The sequence below is a fragment of the Dermacentor variabilis genome, chromosome 11, assembly GCF_050947875.1.
Source record: "Dermacentor variabilis isolate Ectoservices chromosome 11, ASM5094787v1, whole genome shotgun sequence".
In the NCBI taxonomy this organism is placed as follows: Eukaryota; Metazoa; Arthropoda; class Arachnida; order Ixodida; family Ixodidae; genus Dermacentor; species Dermacentor variabilis.
In genome coordinates, this window is record NC_134578.1 from 56,151,684 (window position 1) to 56,173,223 (window position 21,540).

The window sequence follows — 21,540 nt, forward strand, 5'->3', positions numbered from 1 at the left end:
GTTTGGAATGGTTCTGTATCAAAACCAATGCCTGATTTCTCTTTTTCTACTTCAGTTTTCCACCAGTTGTTACTAGGAACAAATGCTTGAATGCTGCTTATTCATTCAGTTGGATTCGCTAAGTCGGTTTTCACCTCGCCTGTTTTGGTTAAACATTGCTAAGTGCGCTTGTCATATTAAGGGGTCCTGAAGTAGCTGTAGCAATGTTCCATGGTATGAATGGGCCAGCGCTTGCCTCTAGACATCCCGGTACATCAAAAGACACATTTTAAAATAGCAAGTTTCTCATAGAACGTTTCTGATGCCCAGTGGGCAAGGCAGCATCACCGAAAAAGCCCATTGTCATTTCTGTGAGAATGCGCGAGCCCGTATGCATTAACCTGCATTCAAAAACAGCACGGACTGGACAACATCGCTCCCGTTGTGCTAGTTCCGAACCCACTCAACGGGATTCCAAAGGTGGGACGTCTTAGTCTCTAAAAAGTCGACCTCGTGTAATATCGCACCTGTTAGTGCAAATTCAGTGATTCAATTCGATAAGTTTATAATTCAGGTATTCAATATAGTACAATATCTGTCCAATGTTCACCTTTGAATTTTTGAAACTTGTACATTTTGAACGTTTTGTACATTGAATAGGGCTCAAAGCATTCACATGTATTATTTACGCGGTCCTAATAAAAAGGGTGTCATACCGGATGACTGGATAACTGTCAGCCATATCGTTGGACGAAAGTTTTCGTACTTTCAACATTGGTCAACATGTGGCAGTGAATCCTTGACGATGGCGCTTTCTGGCTGATCGATAATGCAACCACTTTGAACGTAGCCGAACGATTCAATCGATGCTTGCATTCAGGCGTCAAGGACCTACGTGGCGAAACAGAAGGGGCTGGTCAGCATCTTGTCCGATGTGCTGCTGCCAAACACACATGTAAACCCCACGAGTAGTTACTGATTATTTTTCTTGTTCTTCTACACTGCGAGTCCTTTTTCCTATAGATGTACCAAACTTAGGCTCCTGTCTATTTTCGCTGATGCTCCTGATTTGGTTTTATAAGCAGATATTCCTCTGAGCTTCCTTAAAATTGATGGACTCCGACTCCGTGTCTCCCTGTATTGCTTCATTGGCGTTTTTATGTGCAAAAGGCTATTCGCCCAACAGTCCTTTATCTACACTCAAGACTACAATTCACATTTTAGCACAGACAGCGCCCAGTTACCAAAAGTAAACCTTTGAACCGTTAAGCTTTTTCATACAACACATATTTGGTTAACTTTCATGCCATGGTATGTTTTCTTATGGCCTCGTTTCTATGGCCTTTAGCTTTTATTACCTGTTCGTGTTCTCCTTTCTACTTGTTTCCCTCCTTTAGTCGTACTCCTGGTTATATATAGTCATGTGCCTTTGATATCCCTTTTCCCAGCGTTGTGACCGGCTGATCAGTCGCATCGTTAAACACTGTGAAGCTCAATTTCGTTCCGCCAAATTTACCTCGCAGAGGTACGCTCTCCTCTCCACAAATATCGGCAAGAAACTGCACATTCCAGCGGAGCTCTTGTACGTTACGCTCTGGCGGTTTGTGTGCTTAGACAAAAAAGATGGCCACCACCCCAGAGCTAAAAGAGCTAAAGCACAAAGCAAGAGCGTAATCGCCGGGTATGCCGCAGCTACGTATTTACCGCGAGAACTGTCAAAACGTATTGTGATAAAAAACATCGTATTAAAAAAACTAAGACCGGAATAGACACTGTTTAGTATGGATTGCTGTTTGACGTCACAGATTATGTCGGCAAACCACGTAACATTATCCCAGTTCCCTTCCACCCATGCAATGGGTAGGCCGCGTGCGGTGAGGACTGCGCAAAAACGGCGCGCCTACCAAGAACACCGTCGTGAACAGAAGCGGGAATGTGCACGGCGACGGCGGGCAGCACGTAATGCGGACAAGGATCGTACCACAAACGCCAAGCGTATGCACCTTTAGTTGGATCACCCCTACCGGCTGCACTCCCATCGTAATTATGGGTGATTTCAACACAGACGTGTCTCGGCCAGACGGAAAGCGGTTCGTGGGGTTACGCATGGGAAGGTTCGGCATTCAGTGTTACACAAACATCAGTGTGCCCTCGATGCGTCATCGGTCGTGCATAAACCTCACATTGGCCAAGAGCCTTCCCAGTGTCGCCACAGAGCCACTGGTCGTATACCATAGAGGTCATAAAGCGATAGTGACCTTGGTGACGAAATAATAAATCTAAAAACGCCAACAAAAGAAGGTTAAAAATGAGAAAAAAGCATATAGTGTGCAATTTAATAAAGCAACAAAAAATCGCGAGGAAGTGAAGAAGTGACATGCATTCTGGTATGCATCTTTTATTTTCAATCAACGTATTTATTATCAACATATTTATCACAATATATACCGCTCTGCTGGGCATCCACCTGCACAAAGTGAATGGCTCTGAATTTCTTCCGTGCCTATCTACTAACATAGCAGTGTCACCCATCTGCACTGAACCTGCTATTCGATGTTCCACCTCAACACTGTATCACATAACACACCTGACTGTATTGCATTTTTTCTATGCTTATCATGTGTATCGCAAAGAAGAGTGCTGATAATGCGAAAACCTGACCCAGACCCATTGCGATGCCGCAATCTTGTCACTGGTTAGCATATAAAACAATTCCCCAGGCCTTCGCGTCTAACGATGCACCATAAAGTCTACCCCATCTGTTCGTACGCAGTGCCCATATATGGAGATGCTAATATATTGCCTTGTTCTCTTCCTTGGCTTTATATTGCCACGGGGAGGATGAGAGTAGCCAAAATGGATAGGAAATTGTATTTACGAAATATATAAGGAGAGAGGCGGCTGCGGGCTAGATGACAGAACAACAACGCGAGCGCTACTCCGATCATCGCCTTCACCGCCGTTCACGCGCATTCTTCCATGCTCGGTAGGATGCGTGCTTCATTTCGCGGGAATAGCGGGTAACAATATCTATGCAGTGCGCGATTAAAAGTAACTTATCATTTACGTGACTGTTGCGTCCAAAACGCTCTGTGGTTTTCTCGATAATTCTCTCCATGTCCGTGTCTCAAACTCCAACTTCATGACTTGCATAGCTAACCCACATACCACCGACCGTATCGGAATCGATCTGTAGGATTTATTGTTCCTTTTCTCTCGATTATTTTCCCATTTCCCGTTGTTCAGGGTAGCCCCATGGAACACTCTAGGCCGACCGCTCCGCGTTTCTTTCAATAACATCCATGTCCATTATTCTTGTAAGTAAAATTCATATTACCTTAACGCCAACGTTCCGAATAACTTTTTAGTCATATTAAGAGTACCGCCTTCGCATTCGGCCCGAGTTGCTGAATTTATCTCAACGGCAATACCGTTGCGATGTAGAATAAAAATGTTCTTGCCTCTTTCCAATGCAAATTGCATTGGAAAGCTACGACAAATGCATAGGATAGATACCATAAACATCTCCTCTGAGACAGCTTGGTAACGACGCTACACGATTGTAATTTTTATCACTCTTCTTCATCGTTTATTATCAACCGCTGTAACGCCACAGCGCCGCAAGTCGGCGCCGTTGCGAGACGAATGACGCAATCGTCGAGATTGCGAAGAAAGATCTCCTACTTGCGCCCCCCCCCCCCCATCTCGAAGGCAGTAATGCATCGCGTGACCTCCAATCTCGGAGGCCATGTGCATCGCGGCGGGGTAAAGGAAGTCCCTTTCCACGTGACGCATGAAATCGGGAGGGCGAGAGCGTTGGCGACGCACGAGTGCGCTGCGACCGCGTGAGGCGGTAAACGGGCAAATCACGTCGCGCCGGCGCCCTTGGCGCTCTGCCGAGGAGGCGCTGCGAATCTTGTTTACCGCCGTGCGTTTAGTGACGGCGACTCGCGAGCTCGTGGTGATGGCTGCCGCTGATGATTTCGCGGCACACGTCTGGTTGTGCATGCTTTACGAAGGGAGCGAACGAACGCCACATTTTTTTTCCGTCATGTTCCACGCGTATTGCACCGTTTTACAAGCACAGTTTGTCTATGATCTGGTTGTTACGCTAGCTAACTAGTGTGTTAGTAGTCCGTTAGTTTGTGTATCGACAGCGCGCGCTAGCGCCGCACTACGTGCTATAGACAAATGCCAGAGCCAAACTAGCTCTAAAACAGAGAGAACTTTTCTTTATTGGACACCGCGGATGCTTGTCTGATTGCAAGTCCCGAAGAAGGCTTCGAGGCAGGAAGGACCGTGGGCACCGACCGGATGTCTTAGTCAACTAGCTAGCATATATAGAAAGTCAACCAACGCATAAGCAACGGAACGCAGCAACAAAGTTTATTTTGCAGCTAAATTTCAGGTGATATCCAGCACGCAGGGTCCAATTCGCGTTTTTTCTTCGAGTGAGTTGTCAAGCTGTGCAGCACAGCAGGCGTCGTGCGGACGATCTGGCTTCAGCTTCCACCGGTGGCAAGGCGTCTTCCGTTGCCATTCCTTTCCTGCTCATCAGCCCATGGCTTCAGAGATCGCAAAAGTGCGACGTTATGATCTCCAAAACCAAGATTAGTCATATTATTTCGGTGTGTTTATGACTGAGAAAGAAAAGTTCAAAGCACTAGCCGAAGAGGACAACGAACGCTCGATCCGCTGCCTTCCCCGTCTGCAGTTTTTTTGTATTCGAGACAAGAGCTATCGCATGCTATTTTCTACCCTTCCTCATAGCCTCACTCCTTATTTGCTGTTGTATTTAGCTGTTATTCGCTTTACATGTTCATCGTATAGCTCTTAATTTCACAATCTTCAGCTGTTCATTTCGTTTCAACTTATATTCGTTGGCGTATCTTTGTTTTCTAGAACCCTGGTGGCACCTGATTCATGTGGCCGTGATTCTCCAGACTCGATTGCGCCATTTCAATACAGAACAAACAACCAGCCAGCCGCGTATTGAAAAAGCGCCACAACAACGAAACAAGCGGCTTCAGTTGAACGCAATGAAACGAAAAAAAAATATGGTTGATCCCTCTTTCATAGGAATCGATAGAAAACTCAAATGAAACGCGTCATCCCAGAAGCTCTGGCACGTTTATTGTACGCGAAGAACGAAGTTGCAAAGAGCCATCAGCGGCACCCTACCACTACACAGGGAGCCTCGACGATTGCCAGACAAGCGAAGGTTGTCGAATGACTCGCAGCCGGGTAACATTCCCCGGAGACATTGCATTGCACGCCCGTAGCACTGTGCGAATGTGCCGTAAACCACTGGCATTCGCAAACCGCACAAGTGAAACCAGAACGGGTTGTTTGTAAATCACTTCAGGAACTCGCGGTCCGCTGCAGCGAAAAGTGCGTGCATGGCGGGTCGGCCACCGTGTTGCCTGGCATGCGGCGTCCTGTTGGCGAGTCGCTCCGGCGAAGGTACGAGATCTTGGGTCGTAGTGTCTTGGGCGGCCAGTTGAGCTGCGACGCGCTCAGCTTTGGGAAAGCGAGTGGCAGAACTCGTCACTTATTTATTTTTTTTATTATTTATGTATTTCTTTCATAAAGTTATTTATTTATCTCGATTACTCCTATTCTCAAGGTTTTACAAGAAGTATGGGCGTACACACAGAAATTAATAAGCAAAGGGGGTAAAACGGTAAACACTAACTTGCAAAAGTGTGCATGAATAAACAAATACAAACAAACAGCAAGTACAGACAAATGTAAAGGCGATATATTAACCAGAGCATGTATAGTAATTGGTGCAATAGCAATAAATTAAGTACACAAAAGCGGAAATTCAACACGCCAAGAAGGCAGTGTTGGCGAAAATATACAAAAGATACAAGTTATAATACTGACTGCAAGGAAAACATGGGAAATACGGGAGATGGAAATTCAAGACGATGAGCAAAAAGAGAAGAAGGTGAAAGCAGGAGCCAACGTTTCGACAAGTCGACTTGTCTTCTTCAAGGCGAGGAGTTAGCTTATCTTACATTCGATACAAAGGGCTCAAAGTGGTGTGTTGCACTGAGAATATATAGGTAGTATTTCTAGTTTAATTGCGTGATTCCATAGGGAACTGAGTCGCTCACTGGCACCACTGTAGGGTATGACGAGATGGCTATATAAACCGATTCGTCGTGTAAGTGGTAAAGTATGACTTACACACAACCTGCAGACATGATAGCATGGGATAGTAATTCGAATATACGAGGAAACATAATTTTGTTACGCGGAAACTCAAACACAAAGCCTTCCATCTGCCGTAGACACCCACAATTATGATCGACTAGAGGCGAACAGCTTCGCTCTGAAACTTCAAAATGAATGTAACCTCGCATCGTACACGAAGTCCAGTAAGGCCCTGTAACGGCAGTCATCTTGACTTCAGCTGATGAAGTCAGCGTTAGAAATAATTCACTTATTAACCTTATGGTACTGTGCTAGAAATGTTCGTCTTGCTAACTATTGTCAATTTTGCTACTTTTTTTATACGCAGTTAGCTTATCTCTTGCTGTTTGACTACCCGCCGTGGTTGCTTAGTGGCTATGGTGTTGGCCTACTGAGCACGACGGCGCGGGATCGAATATCGGCCACGGCGGCCGTATTTCGATGAGGGCGAAAACACCCGTGTGCTTAGTGCATGGTAAAGGACCCCAGGTGGTCCAAATTTCCGTAGTCTCTCCCTACGGCGTGCCTCATAATCAGATGGTGGTTCTACCACATAAAACCACATAATCCTTTAGGTTCGTTCGAACCTTGAACGATATTACCGTATCCAGGAGGATGTTCGGGGCCGGGGGAGGGGCCACAATGTATACATCCCAAGTTTGAATAAATTTCGACACGTCCTCTTGGACGTGCTGCCGCCATCTCGAGATAGAGCGCGGTGCTCCGAGTGTTCTCCTCTTCCTGCAGATGGTGCGTCGCGAGCCCGGTCGAAGAACGCGGTCGTCGTCGCGCGCTGCAACCAAGCGTCGCCGAGGCTGCGCTCGACGGCGCGTGCCATGACCACCGCACCGCTCGTTAGACGCCCCCGGCACGGCCCCTGCATGGACGCACAGAGCGTAAGCACTCACTTTTTCTTGCCTTCCTAAATGCCCATGATGGAGCACCGGGGAGACCCCCGCCCAGCCGTCTCTTTCGGTAGTTCACGGGCGCTCCCTGGTATTAATGGCCGCGCGTGAACGTTGGTTTGGGGCTGTTTTGTGACACGTAACACGTGGACTTGGAAAGCAAAGCTTCCGATTTTTTTTTATTTTTTTTTTTTGTTTTTGTGAGCCCTCCCGGACATTTATGACCATGACTGCCTGGTCTTGCTGCTGTCTTGCGAAATAGCTCACACTTTCAAAAAAAGAAATCAGTGCCATTTCAGCTGTAAATGTGAGACAAATGGACTAGCATTACGCCCCACCTCCTTGAGGTCCCGGATAGGTGATCTAAACAGCGTTCATCCGCCCACATTGCAAAGTGTTGTTAAGGAATTCACTCGACCCTTGTTTTGTCTCTTCGGGGAACTAAGTGCTCCTGACGGTAGTCTGCTGCAGGCCACCGTCAGTTGCACTTCGTGCCTCGAAGAGCCAGAACATGTGTCTCGAACTCACCTAAACAGCGGTCATCCCCCGCATTGCAAAGTGTTGTTCAGGGCTTCACTCGACAGATGTGTTGCCTCTTCGAGGAACGAAGTGTAACTGACGATCTGGAGCAAACCACCATCCGTTGCACTATGTGTGTTTGTATGTATGTATGTATGTATGTATGTATGTATGTATGTATGTATGTATGTATGTATGTATGTATGTATGTATGTATGTATGTATGTATGTATGTATGTATGTATGTATGTATGTATGTATGTATGTATGTATGTATGTATGTATGTATGTATGTATGTATGTACGCGCGCTTCGGAGCTCCCCCATCTCCACTCTACCGCTACCACGTGTCCGGCTTTCTTCCCACAGTTCAAACACGCACTTTTTTGCCACTTTGACGCTCCTATAATGCTCCCGCATCAAACAAAGCTGAATTGCATGCCCGATACTGTGACCGAACCTCGGTTCCAGCCCGATGCTCTAATCGTTATTTCAGAATCTCACGTATACTCCTATCGTGTCAGTGCCAACCATAGCTCTTTCAGACGATCGCCGAGCATGTCTCACTGCGCAGTATGGTTGCACTAGGAGACACGCGCGCGCAAGTGTCCTTTTCGCCCAGTGTCCTTTGCGCCAAAGAGTCAGGAATGAAGTGAGCTAATTAATAGCAATTGAATTAACTACTTCACGACAGCTTCACTCCCACTCCCAGCGGGCCGAGCCATACTTGGCAAGCTGGGACGTAACCCCACGGTCATCGGTCTCGACGCTGTGAAGCTGCCCAACGACGTAAGATCCAAGATGTACATACACCGGATGCCACGCAATATGCATCCCACCTACAACGAAGGACGAAGACGAGGTAGGGGTAAAGCTCTGCTCGCCACTGCCCGCTTGAACAAGGACCGAACATGCTTCGTAGACGCTGCTTCGTACGTTCAAGAAGAGGCCTTCTCCTCAGTGGTCATCGACTGTGATTCTAAAATCCTTAGCTGCGCTACCATCCGCACTTCTAATTCCAGCGTTGCAGAGCAGGTTGCTATTGCTCGTGCATTGACGGACAGTGTGCATGACACGATTTATTCAGATTCCAAGGCCGCTGTTAGGGCCTTTCAGATGGGATTGGTGGCTGCCCAGGCCCCACGTTCCATTCAAAGTGCTAAAGACATGAAACAGCACTCTTTGGCCTGGTTCCCTGCGTACCTTGGAACCATTGAGGGTGCCTTGATCAACCCCAACGAGGAGGTCAACGAGGTCAACCAAACCTCGGCTGCACGAGGTTTGACTGACCGTGCGCTGGGTAACGCGTCCTTTCCTGGGCGACCCGCACCTCTCTGCTCGTACAACGAAATTCGCAAACATTATTATCTGTCAACAAGACTCCTGCCTTTACCGCACTCCTCGCTGTGCAGGGACCAGGAAGTCACTCTCAGACTTCTGCAAACAAGCACTTACCCGAGCCCCGCGGCGCTGCACACAATGTACCCCGAACGGTTTTCAAGGCCGGACTGCCCTTTGTGTGGTGATTATGCGGACTTCGAACATGTCCTGTGGGGCTGGGCCTCTGCCGGTCCCCCTTTCACCCAAGAGGAAATGATGAAGCTAATTAGGGCCCAGGATCAGACCTCTCAAATCCTGGCAGTACGAAGGGCTCGCGAGAGGGCCGTCAGGTTTCACCTGATGGTCCCCGAGTGGGCCTAGCCAGGAGACGTTGAGTTTGCTTACGTCTATAGTGGACCAAATAAAGTTGTTTCACTCACTCACTCACTCACTCACAAGTTCCAAGATGCGCTTTCGATTTGCATCATTTCTCAGCCCAAACGATTGATTGGCTCATGGAGTCTTGAAGCAACACAGGGGCTTATGGAGAGATCCCCGTGGTGGACGGCTCCGGCTTAAATTTGATGACCTGGGGTTCTTTAACGTGCACCCAAAACATGCTGTGCACGAGCGTTTGTTTTTTTTTCCTTTCATCGCCATCAAAACGTGGCCTCCGCGGCAAGGACTCGAACCCACGACCTCGTGCTCGACAGCGGTCTAAACGACGCGTCTGGCGTTAAACATGAGTTGAAAGTTGTCGCTTGCGCCTGTCATTTGGTACTGTTGTCGTACGTTCTATTCTACTCTAAAAATTTGGTGGTTAATAAAAATTTTTAAATTGTGGGGTTTTACGTGCCAAAACCCGATTTGACTAAAGGGCACGCCGTAGTGAGGTCTCCGGAAAGCTGGACTACCTGGGGTTGTTTAACGTCCACCTAAACCTAAGTACAAGGGTGTCTTTGCATTTCGCACCCCCCCCCCTCGTGCCAGTGTGTCGAGTGACCCATAAATCGTGACATGAAATTCGTACATAGTACCATGTCATGTAGCTGCACAGACATCTGTAAAGGATCATCATCATCATCATCATCAGCCAATTTCTTTTTATGTCCACTGCAGGACGAAGGCCTCTCCCTGCAATCTCCAATTACTCCTCCCCCTCATGCGCTAGCTCATTCCACCTTGCGCCTGCAAATTTCCGGTTTCATCACCCCGCCTTGTTTTCTGCCGTCCTCGATTGCGCTTCCGTTCCCTTGGCAACTAGTCTGTAGCTCTAACGGTCCACCGGTTATCTACCCTGCGCATTACATGGCTTGCCCAGATCCATTTTCCCTTCTAATGTCAACTAGAATTGATACAGTGATGATGGCGATAATTCAACTGCTTTTTATGATGTTTGTATTTTTTTTTATATTTGGGATGGTCCCATTCTTGGTCCTCTGGGTATGTGCCACTGTGTATGTGTGATTTGTTACGTGCCATTTATTGGCCAATCCTTTGGAATGGATATGTGTCAGTTTGGCACAAAGGCTTTAGAGGCCTTAAATGTATTTAGAGAATGTGTCGTACTCCTCTGCGCATACACCTCTCCTCACTATAGTTACCTTATTATAGTTACCTCACTATATTACCTCACTATAGTTACCTCACTATAGTTACCTCACTATATTACCTCACATATTACGTCACTGTAGTTACCACTATAGTTACCGCTTTCGTCGTCGTCACATCGCTGCGTCTGCGTGTCAAAGCATGCGTCCACTTGAACTGGTGTTCGCATTTTGGCATTTACAGCACCGGATATGATGAAGTTTGAGGTTTATTGCATTTAAAAGAAAGAAGTTAAAATATACCCACTGCAAGAAGCAGATTTTCAATCTAAGCCATCGATTTCCTTTTCAAAGATTCTCGGAAATCGCAAGATCTAAAAGCACTCAAGCATCAAGTTTCCATCTCTGCTACTCGGCAATCAGAAACGATATGAAAATTCTGTAAACTGAACAATTAAGACACCTAAAGCCGACAAAGTTGATGTATTATATGTCAATCAATCAATCAATAATTATTTTTGACGAAATCAAATACAAGATGGGTATAAGTACACATTCGGAGGTCCCGAAGTATCAACTGTCGGGGGGACCTCCTAACAAGACATGAAAAGGGGATAGTAGGATCATGGCAAACAGTGAGTAATGTCATATATATACAATTTCTACATCGTCATCGGAAATAAACGGTAAGAGAGAAAAAAATATATTCAAAATATCACAAGTATAATCACACAGTTAAAAAGAAAGAAAAATATTTGAATAAATATTTTAAATAACTCGAAGAAATTCAAACAAAGATAAATGGCACGTAAAACTAACAACGAGAAGTACCAACTATAGGCAAAATTCAGTGGCTCGGTAATTGAACAGTACATTGCATAATTGTAAAGCAGAACAAAACCTAATTAATTCTAGCTTCGTTAACTTATACTATGCGTCAGACACAGTGTTCGTGAAATGCTCCTTCGTTCTGCGCTTGAATGATAATAATGTAGATGACCTCATATCAAATGGTATTGAACTCCAAACAGAAATGCCTCAAAACGCAACTGTAAATTTCCCATAATTAGTTCTTGCTTTTGGAAGAAGAAGATTGAGTTGTGCGGAAAATCTTGTGTTCTTATAATTGATGAGGCTAGAGCGAGTAAAACCTGGAATATTAAACTCGGTATTTATAAGACCAAACATAAGTAGTGACAACTTGTGATTAAATAACATGCGTAAAGCTAAAACATTTAGGGAACGGAATATGGGAGCAGTGGGAGATGTATGCGATTGGAATGCAATTAATCGTAATGCCTGCTTTTGCAAAACTTCTAGCTGATGAAGATGTGTGGCATATGTATTACCCCAAGATGACAGGCAGTGTGAGAGATGACTATGAATGCACGCGTTATATAAAGACACGAGAATGGTTTGCTGAAAAAAGAGCGAGTTTTTATGATGATTTGAATACCAAATGAGATTTTTTGAATAAGTGATTGAATATGGTTTTGCACTGGAACTTTAGGTTCCCATCTAGAACTACACCAAGAAATTTAGTAGACGTGGATCTTGCAAATACATTATTATTTAGATACTCTGCAATAGAGTCAATGTGCAAAGTTCTTGAACAATATAATACCACACAAATGTTGTCTTAGATGGGTTAATGGTTAGCTTGTTTTTTACACACCATGAATGAACATTCGCTAGGTCAGCGTTAACTTTATCCTGCAATGCGAATAAATTTTTTATCAGATGCGACAATAGTGGTGTCATCAGCATAAACAAGGCAGTGCGCATGTGTAAATATTTCTGGCAAGTCATTAATGAATATGAGAAATAAAAGTGGCCCAAGTATTTATCCCTGAGCGACGCCTGACTTACAGCTCTTGATGAGGAGAAGACCCCATTAACTTCGACTATATATGGTCAGTCTATTAGGCAGTTGCGAATTAATTGTAAAGGTGGCCCAGAAATGCCATAATATCTAAATTTACTTTAAAAATACGATGGTTAATTGTATCAAATGCCTTAGTGAAATCAATAAATAGAGCACCGACTAAGAGGCCTTGATCGATAGCTCATTTAGCCCTCTCAGTAAAAGTAATAAGCGCTAGTTCAGTTGAAAAATTGTGGCGAAAAACAAATTGATCAGGAGTTAAAAAATTAAATTTGGATAAGTATTTAGTTAAGCGATTGCCTATTAGTTTTTTGATCACCTTACTAAAGAAAGACAAAATGCAGATGCGAGAACAATTACTCATGTACTTAAGGTCACTTTATTTAAATACTGGGATTAATTTACCTGTCTTGAGGCGATTAGGAAAGATGCCATCTATAAGTAATCTGTTTGATATGTGTGCTAATGCACATGAGATTTCGTTAGACACAAGCTTAATGCTAGAGGGGCTTATCAAGTCGAGGCCTGGACGGGTTGTTTTAAGAGAATTGGTAATGTTGCATGCTTCTAGCGATGCTGTGGGGAACAGGTAAAAGGAATCAGAACAGCGCGGAAAACAAAGCAACGTTGAATCAGGCTGACTATACCGTCTGCAATACTAAAATGGTCACTGAAAACATTAGCTATGTCTTGAGGGTCAGTAATATTCGCAGAAGCGTAGTTCACACACGATATGTGATTTTTAGACGTACTAATGTTTAAGAATTCTTTAATAACCTGCCAGTTTCGTCTGGTACCACTTCCATTTTTTTATATTATTTTCGTAGTAATTACGCTTGGCATTTTTTAAAGTGGCTGTTAGAACATTTGAATATGTGTGGAAGCGCAATCGCAACGCATTATTGAATGGCTCGGCTTACGAAGTTTCTTAAGAAGATTATCTCTTTCTTTAATGGACCGTAATAAAGAAACACTAATCAAAGCTTTGTTGGCAAGCTAAACCATCGCGTCACAGTAGTGTTACTTGTACATAAGATAGAGCATACGGATATTTTTGCAAAAAAGATTCAAAAGCCCTTTCGCCACATTGCTCTTCAAGCACGTCAGCCCAGTCAATCGCACGAATCTTACGAGTGAATTTATTAGAATCAAAGAAAGTCCTGACATATTTTGCTGCTTGAGAAAGCGTTACGGAACCTATGCAAAAAAATATAGGGTAACAGTCTGTTACGGCATTCCACTATTCCAGCTGTGCTAAGATCAGTAGGTATGCTAGACAGTACATGGTCAATTAAAGTATTGGGTCCACCTATTTCACACCTGGTTGGAGCTGTAATTTGTGAGGAGAGACCACAGCTAAGATAAGTACGTAAGTACTCAGAGCAACATTGACTGTCAGGGTTGATAATGTTGATGTTAATGTCGCCACATATCACAATATCCTTGTTTTCATCAGAGACTGTGTTCAGTAACTGCTCAAAATCTTTACAAAACTCGATGTAAGAGGAAGAAGGTGAACGATAAATGCATGCAATTATGATGTTACGTTTAGTAGGTAGCTGCAGGTTATTATTCTCTACTTCTAGCAATACTGGTTCACAGAGGCAATAACGAAAAAAGGTCATGGCGACGTTTATATGACAATGAAAATTTTGCTAAAATGGCCGAACCACCACTACGATAACTTTCACGATGACAATATTCAGAAGTGTAGCCAGAAAGACCGTATAGATTCTCCTCATGGTGGTGGAGGTAGAAACATTTATTTCCAATGATATGAATGGTGGTTTAACATGGCATTGCCCCTTGTGTCATTCTACAGATTTTCCTTTCTAGTTTTTTTCTTGCCATTATTGAAGATGTGTGTGTGTGTGTGTGTGTGTGTGTGTGTGTGTGTGTGTGTGTGTGTGTGTGTGTGTGTGTGTGTGTGTGTGTGTGTGTGTGTGTGTGTGTGTGTGTGTGTGTGTGTGTGTGTGTGTGTGTGTGTGTGTGTGTGTGTGTGTGTGTGTGTGTGTGTGTGTGTGTGTGTGTGTGTGTGTGTGTGTGTGTGTGTGTGTGTGTGTGTGTGTGTGTGTGTGTGTGTGAGAGAGAGAGAGGGGGGGATGGGGTGCACCATCTAGTTTTCGCTGCATACGAAAAAATGGATGAATGTGCGAAACGTCTATTTTCTGCCAACGTTTCGGCCGGAGTCCAACCCTCGTCACAAATCTCTATTTCTCTTTCTGTCTATCTGTCATATATACATATATATAGAAACATATATATATATATATATATATATATATATATATATATATATATATATATATATACACTGTTACCGAAGGATGAACGAAGAAAGGAAGAAGAAGATCGCGAGATGGTGGCTGCTGCGGGTTGTTGGTGCTCAGTCACTTTAATGACTCAGACTCATTTTGTATATATATTGTAAATTTAACCTTCTATACTCCCAACATACCCGTAACATAATGGTGGAGGTGCGGGGTATCGATCTCAGTACCTCTCGGCGGCATCCTCTACCGCTGCAATATCAACCCTGACGGCACGGTGTAGCTCCTTGTCCTTCCTCGTCATCTGCGATCCGTCGTTCTCGAACAACTTCACGATGCACCGACGGCACGACACCTTGGAGTTTTGCGTACATACGACCGCGTACGACGCCAGTTGTTCTGGCCGGGTCTCTACCGCTCTGTGCGTCGTTATGTCGCAACTTGCGATTTGCGTCAGCGCCGGAAGAAACCTCCGCTGCCACCTGTCGGCCGACTCCATCCAATTGAAGTTCCCTCTGAACCATTCTTTCGCGTAGGCCTTGACCTGCTTGGCGCTTTTCCGACGACGACTAGAGGGAATAAGTGGATCGCCGTCGCTACTGATTACGCGACACGCTACGCGATAACAAAGGCGTTACCGACTAGTTGCGCAAGTGACCTCGCCGATTTTCTCCTTCACGACGTCTGTGTGCGTGCGTGTGTGTGTTTTTAAGAACGGCCTGCTGAGGTGCCGACATGCAAAGTTTTGCCAGCCAGGTGCGACAACGGCGACGACATTTTTCTGGAAAGCCACCGTCATCCTCTAGCCAAACGGCACCATTAAGTCTACTGTGTGCGGAGGACAATACGCCGCGTCCGCGACTCTCCGTCGCGAGATTGCCGAGATTAGTTCGACGAACCAGGCTTTTTGCTGAACTCGCCACCGCCGATCTGGTCTGCCGTGAGCGGGGAGTTCCCGAGGGAACGTATTTGGCGGCACCGTCCCACGCACCTTTCAAGACGTAAGCACCGAGTTCTGCGAAGACCGTCCGGCCTCGGTGGGGACCGTGAAACTTGTGCGGAAGTGTGTGTGTGAAAGCCCTCCCGCTAAAAGGCGGCTCGGCTACGATGACTGGTTGAACGTTTTTCCCTCACCTAGGGATCTAGGGAGGACAGAGTGTTTATAAACAGCTGTTGTGCGGTTGCTCAGGGTACTTTTCTCTTGCAGTCATGCTAGACTGATGAACTGCAACGTCCTTATGTAGATACTGTAAATAAACCCATATCCCTCGTTCTCGATGAGAAGCAGTCTTTCCCTTCAACAACGTCCTCAGCATGGATAAGTTGGACGATGGCATGGGCCAGCTACCATGTGTGGCCTTGGATGAATGTGCGAAACGTCTATTTTCTGCCAACGTTTCGGCCGGAGTCCAACCCTCGTCACAAATCTCTATTTCTCTTTCTATCTGTCATATATACATACATATATATATATATATATATATATATATATATATATATATATATATATATATATTGTTACCGAAGGATGAACGAAGAAAGGAAGAAGAAGATCGCGAGATGGTGGCTGCTGCGGGTTGTTGGTGCTCAGTCACTTTAATGACTCAGACTCATTTTGTATATATATTGTAAATTTAACCTTCTATACTCCCAACATACCCGTAACATAATGGTGGAGGTGCGGGGTATCGATCTCAGTACCTCTCGGCGGCATCCTCTACCGCTGCAATATCAACCCTGACGGCACGGAGTTGCTCCTTGTCCTTCCTCGTCATCTGCGATCCGTCGTTCTCGAACAACTTCACGATGCACCGACGGCACGACACCTTGGAGTTTTGCGTACATACGACCGCGTACGACGCCAGTTGTTCTGGCCGGGTCTCTACCGCTCTGTGCGTCGTTATGTCGCAACTTGCGATTTGCGTCAGCGCCGGAAGAAACCTCCGCTGCCACCTGTCGGCCGACTCCATCCAATTGAAGTTCCCTCTGAACCATTCTTTCGCGTAGGCCTTGACCTGCTTGGCGCTTTTCCGACGACGACTAGAGGGAATAAGTGGATCGCCGTCGCTACTGATTACGCGACACGCTACGCGATAACAAAGGCGTTACCGACTAGTTGCGCAAGTGACCTCGCCGATTTTCTCCTTCACGACGTCTGTGTGCGTGCGTGTGTGTGTTTTTAAGAACGGCCTGCTGAGGTGCCGACATGCAAAGTTTTGCCAGCCAGGTGCGACAACGGCGACGACATTTTTCTGGAAAGCCACCGTCATCCTCTAGCCAAACGGCACCATTAAGTCTACTGTGTGCGGAGGACAATACGCCGCGTCCGCGACTCTCCGTCGCGAGATTGCCGAGATTAGTTCGACGAACCAGGCTTTTTGCTGAACTCGCCACCGCCGATCTGGTCTGCCGTGAGCGGGGAGTTCCCGAGGGAACGTATTTGGCGGCACCGTCCCACTCACCTTTCAAGACGTAAGCACAGAGTTCTGCGAAGACCGTGTGGCCTCGGTGGGGACCGTGAAACCTGTGCAGAAGTGTGTGTGTGTAAGCCCTCCCGCTAAAAGGCGGCTCGGCTACGATGACTGGTCGAACGTTTCTCCCTCACCTAGGGATCTAGGGAGGACAGAGTGTTTATAAACAGCTGTTGTGCGGTTGCTCAGGGTACTTTTTTCTTGCAGTCATGCTAGACTGATGAACTGCAACGTCCTTATGTAGATACTGTAAATAAACCCATATCCCTCGTTCTCGATGAGAAGCAGTCTTTCCCTTCAACAACGTCCTCAGCATGGATAAGTTGGACGACGGCATGGGCCAGCTACCATCTAATTCATGCCTGACTCCAATCCTTACAGTGTGTGTGTGTGTGTGTGTGTGTGTGTGTGTGTGTGTGTGTGTGTGTGTGTGTGTGTGTGTGTGTGTGTGTGTGTGTGTGTGTGTGTGTGTGTGTGTGTGTGTGTGTGTGTGTGTGTGTGTGTGTGTGTGTGTGTGTGTGTGTGCGCGTGTGTGCGTGTGTGTGTGTGTGTGTGTGCGTGTGTGTGTGTTAGTGCGTGTTCCGACTTCTACCGTAATGTGGTCTCCATGGCTATAGGAACCGAACCCCTGACCTCGTACCGGTACTGTGCTCCACACTGTTGCGCAGAGTTATCGTGCACTCTGGCGCACAGCAGGTGCATCCCCTGCGGGTTAAGACGCCGTGCGCACCTTTCCGACTTGCGCTTGAAAGCGAACGCCGTTGCCCAAGAGCATGGTGTTTAGAACTAAGCAATAACGCAAGATGGTCGGCTTCTTCGCCTCGCAGCGCACAATTCGAGAGTTCTGAACGAAAGTACGGTCCCCTATTCAACAGCAGGAACACCATATTCATGGAGTAAACTATTATTATTATTATTATTATTATTATTACTATTATTATTATTATTATTATTATTATTATTATTATTATTATTATTATTATTATTATTATTATTATTATTATTATTATTATTATTATTATTATTATTATTATTAGCTCAAGGAGCAAACGACCTTGGAGTGTACTTCGACAGCTCTCCGAGTCTCTCGCCCCATGCTCAACAGGCGAGGCAGCGCGCACGTTGAACGCTCGGCACAGTATGTCGGGCGACGAGAGACTTCAAACAACCTGGGCCATTTGTAACTATATATAAGAGCGTATGCCTTCCATCTGGGTAGAGTAACACAGGCTCTCACGGTACCTACCCTCACCTGCAGATGCGACAAATCGGACGTTCTTTTTCTTCAAATATTAATACGTGGGAAAATCTGCTGCTCGCACTTGCATTCTAATGTGCGATTTTACATTCCACAGAAAGGCACAAGGAAACAGCGCGCCTTTCAGCCTTCAGATTTTTGTGACCCTCTATCTAGAGTGCAGGCGACATATAAAGCCCATTCAGAGAGCCTGGATATCTTCATATCTAATTTTAATACTTTCCTGAAAGGAGTTGCCGAGGAATTTCAATGACTAAACCAAAACTCTCATATCTGTTGCGTGTTCCGTCATTCCGTAATCCTTTTTTTTTCTGTTTCTCCAGTTTTGGTTTTCTCTCCTCGTGCATGTACACGTTTTATGCTCCGTTATCACCAGGGAACATAGACCTTTCCATGTTCCTCCCTGTCATCACCAACATTCAACCGTCCACGGAAAACTTAGCCTTGTATAACACTTATATTCGTGATATCGCTATTTTTCATAACACGCTATCAAACTTCTTTTCTGAGCTTTGCGTAAGTGTTTCATTGTTTCACACATTGCTCAGCTGTGTCTCCTCCTTTTTCTTCTATATTTATCTTCCACTTTGTTGTATATACGCTCAATTCATAATTTGCCTTTTTATTGATTGTTTTTTAACCTCTATTTCCCTTCAGGTATATCTGTTTGTTTTTGTTTTTCTGGCTTTTCATGTATGCGCGCTCAGACCTTAGGGTTGTCTTGGGGAAATTTCGATAATTGATTGATTGATTGATTGATTGATTGATTGATTGATTGATTGATTGATTGATTGATTGATTGATTGATTGATTGATTGATTGATTGATTGATTGGAGTAGTAGGAGTAGCAGTAATAGTCATGTGTCATGTAAACATAGTTAAAATGTTCGTAAAGTGATAGAGAGGCATGCTTGCGACTGTTTAAATTAAGGGACACCACGCCCACCCACTTACAGAACAAGGAGATAAAAAAGAAGAATAAAAAGTTAAGTAATCCTGTAGAGCTATGATTTGGAGCCTCAGCACTTCGCTATAGCTATATGAATGTTTGTTGCGCAATATTTGATTCTTTTTGCGTGAACAGACACGATTACCTAGTTATCTCCTTGTGTTTCTTAGTATGGCTCGTTTCTTTTACTGCCTGTTTAATATTACTTCCCTCGAAATGAATGCTCTTCCAAATTACCTATTAATGCAATCTTTGATCACTCTTTCATTACAATCTTTATTTTACAATGTTGTATTAGTTAGTCTGACATTTCCCTTCAGTTCTATTCTTATTTTTCTTCGTCGTTCCTTTTGCATCTTTGGTTTCCCCAGAATAATTATTTATCCTATTCTGCCTCCTGTTGGTCGATCTCTCTCTCTCTCTCTCTCTCTCTTTGACACCGACAACGTTCGGCAGACATCTTGTGATTTTTTTCTCCAGCACTCATGAAAAGAAAAACGGGCACAGCAGAAAACCGTAGCGCACGTACGGTAACGGCGACGACTCGCAACAGCGTCTTATTGGAACAACGCGAACGGGTAACGCGTGCTACGTATTCGGCCGAAAAACTTCCGACGGCATCGAAGGTCGTTCAGAAGGTTCTCAAAGAGCCGATGCCACCGGAGTCGAGAAACACGCGAACCCGACCCCGGCGGCAAGCTGTAACGGCGAACGGAGGCGACAGAGCGGAGCCAGCGTGCAGCGCTCCCCGTGACGCACAAGACCGCGATGACGCAGTGCAGCTACGCGAGACGGCGTGTTGCATACGCGATGCAAGAGACGTGCCAGCAGGATTGGCGTCGGAATTTGCCTCTGTTGAAATGACAAATACTGTACGCGTTTCGTATCCTTGAAGTACATTTACGGGCTGTCTGCATTTCGGCATACGTTTCCGTTTCGTCTAAATGATATTGTAGCTCTTCGTGTTCGCATGCAACTGCTCTCTTAACTGTGACTTCTCTGTGGCCATCTCTATTTCTTTTTTCTGCGCACTTTGCCCTGTTGCCGGCGTATATGTGGGAGCCGTGGCGAGGTCGAGCTCTCGTAGCTTATATGCTCAGCCCCCTTAGCGCCGGATAGGGGGCCGGAATGGGACAAATGTTTCTCTCTCTCTCTCTCTCTCTCTCTCTCTCTCTCTCTCTCTCTCTCTCTCTCTCTCTCTCTCTCTCTCTCTCTCTCTCTCTCTCTCTCTCTCTCTCTCTCTCTCTCGCTCTCTCTCTCTCTCTCTCTCTCAGCCCCTTTATTCCTGTGGTAAAATAAACGAAATTAATCATTCAACGCAGTATCTTTTTCACAAAGGAGCAGCTCTTCACGTAGTAAAGGGACAAATGGGTTGGAGCTAGTGAGGCGGGCAATACCAAGGCACAACCGGCAGCTTGCCGCTATTTTTGAAAGTTAAATTAAATTCTGCGGTTTTACGATGCATACGATGCATCCTGCTGTTACAAGACACGGGTGATATTGGAGAACGCCGAGAGACCTTCGTCGAGCACTGGTGATAAGTTAGTATAATGATGAAAGAACAATGCTAGAATAGTATAGGCAGGTAAATTATTTTGTTTAAACGGACACTATTAATTAAGTTATGTTACTATTTTATTAAAACGATCACTCTTTCAAGTTAAATAGTACTGGTTAAATGCGAGGAGGAAATTTCCCTTCCTCCCTTGACTTTCGCACCGTAACCTAGTAGCGCCACGCGTCAGTGTAGCGCCACGGGTTTTAATGCAAATACATTGTCGTACCTACGCCGTTATGGCGGGCGCGGTAAAAGTTGGCGAATTATGTTGTGTCGAATATCAGTCTTGTTTTGTCTTTGGAATGCGATGCAGTCCTCCTGTACCGCTAAACTAGGCCAGAGTAGACGCTGTCGAAATTCGTGACGTCACGGTGTTCTGGTGCGGTAACTTCAGTGTGACGTCCCCACCAGTCTCTCGTCATTGCGCCATTTTCTGTCTCACCATTAAGCCTTCCTTTCAGGGTAAGGGTGCTATTGCAGGAGTGTGGTTCACTAGTACAGCCTACGGGTTCAAATGAGGTCAAGTCCCTCTATCATCCCTTCAATCTTTGACATTAACTCGCCTTTGTCCTTAATGTCCTTGTTTCCAAAAACGCGCGCATCACTAACCCCGGGTCGTTCTTGACCAACCAATGCGATTTCGTTGGTCCTTCATTTTTCGTGCCTCAGCCGCT

The 21,540-nt window shown here is 45.4% G+C and overlaps 1 protein-coding gene across 1 annotated transcript in view; it reads left to right on the forward strand.

Annotated features, from left to right (window-relative positions):
• Positions 1-6,871: 6,871 nt before the first annotated feature.
• Positions 6,872-21,540, forward strand: part of LOC142564564 (neuropeptide Y receptor type 2-like) — a 42,054-nt gene continuing 27,385 nt past the window's right edge. Inside the window, exon 1 of the mRNA XM_075675611.1 lies at positions 6,872-7,076. Coding sequence (XP_075531726.1) covers positions 7,017-7,076 — 60 coding nt within the window. The 5' untranslated portion in view covers positions 6,872-7,016. The remainder of the gene's footprint in view (positions 7,077-21,540) is intronic.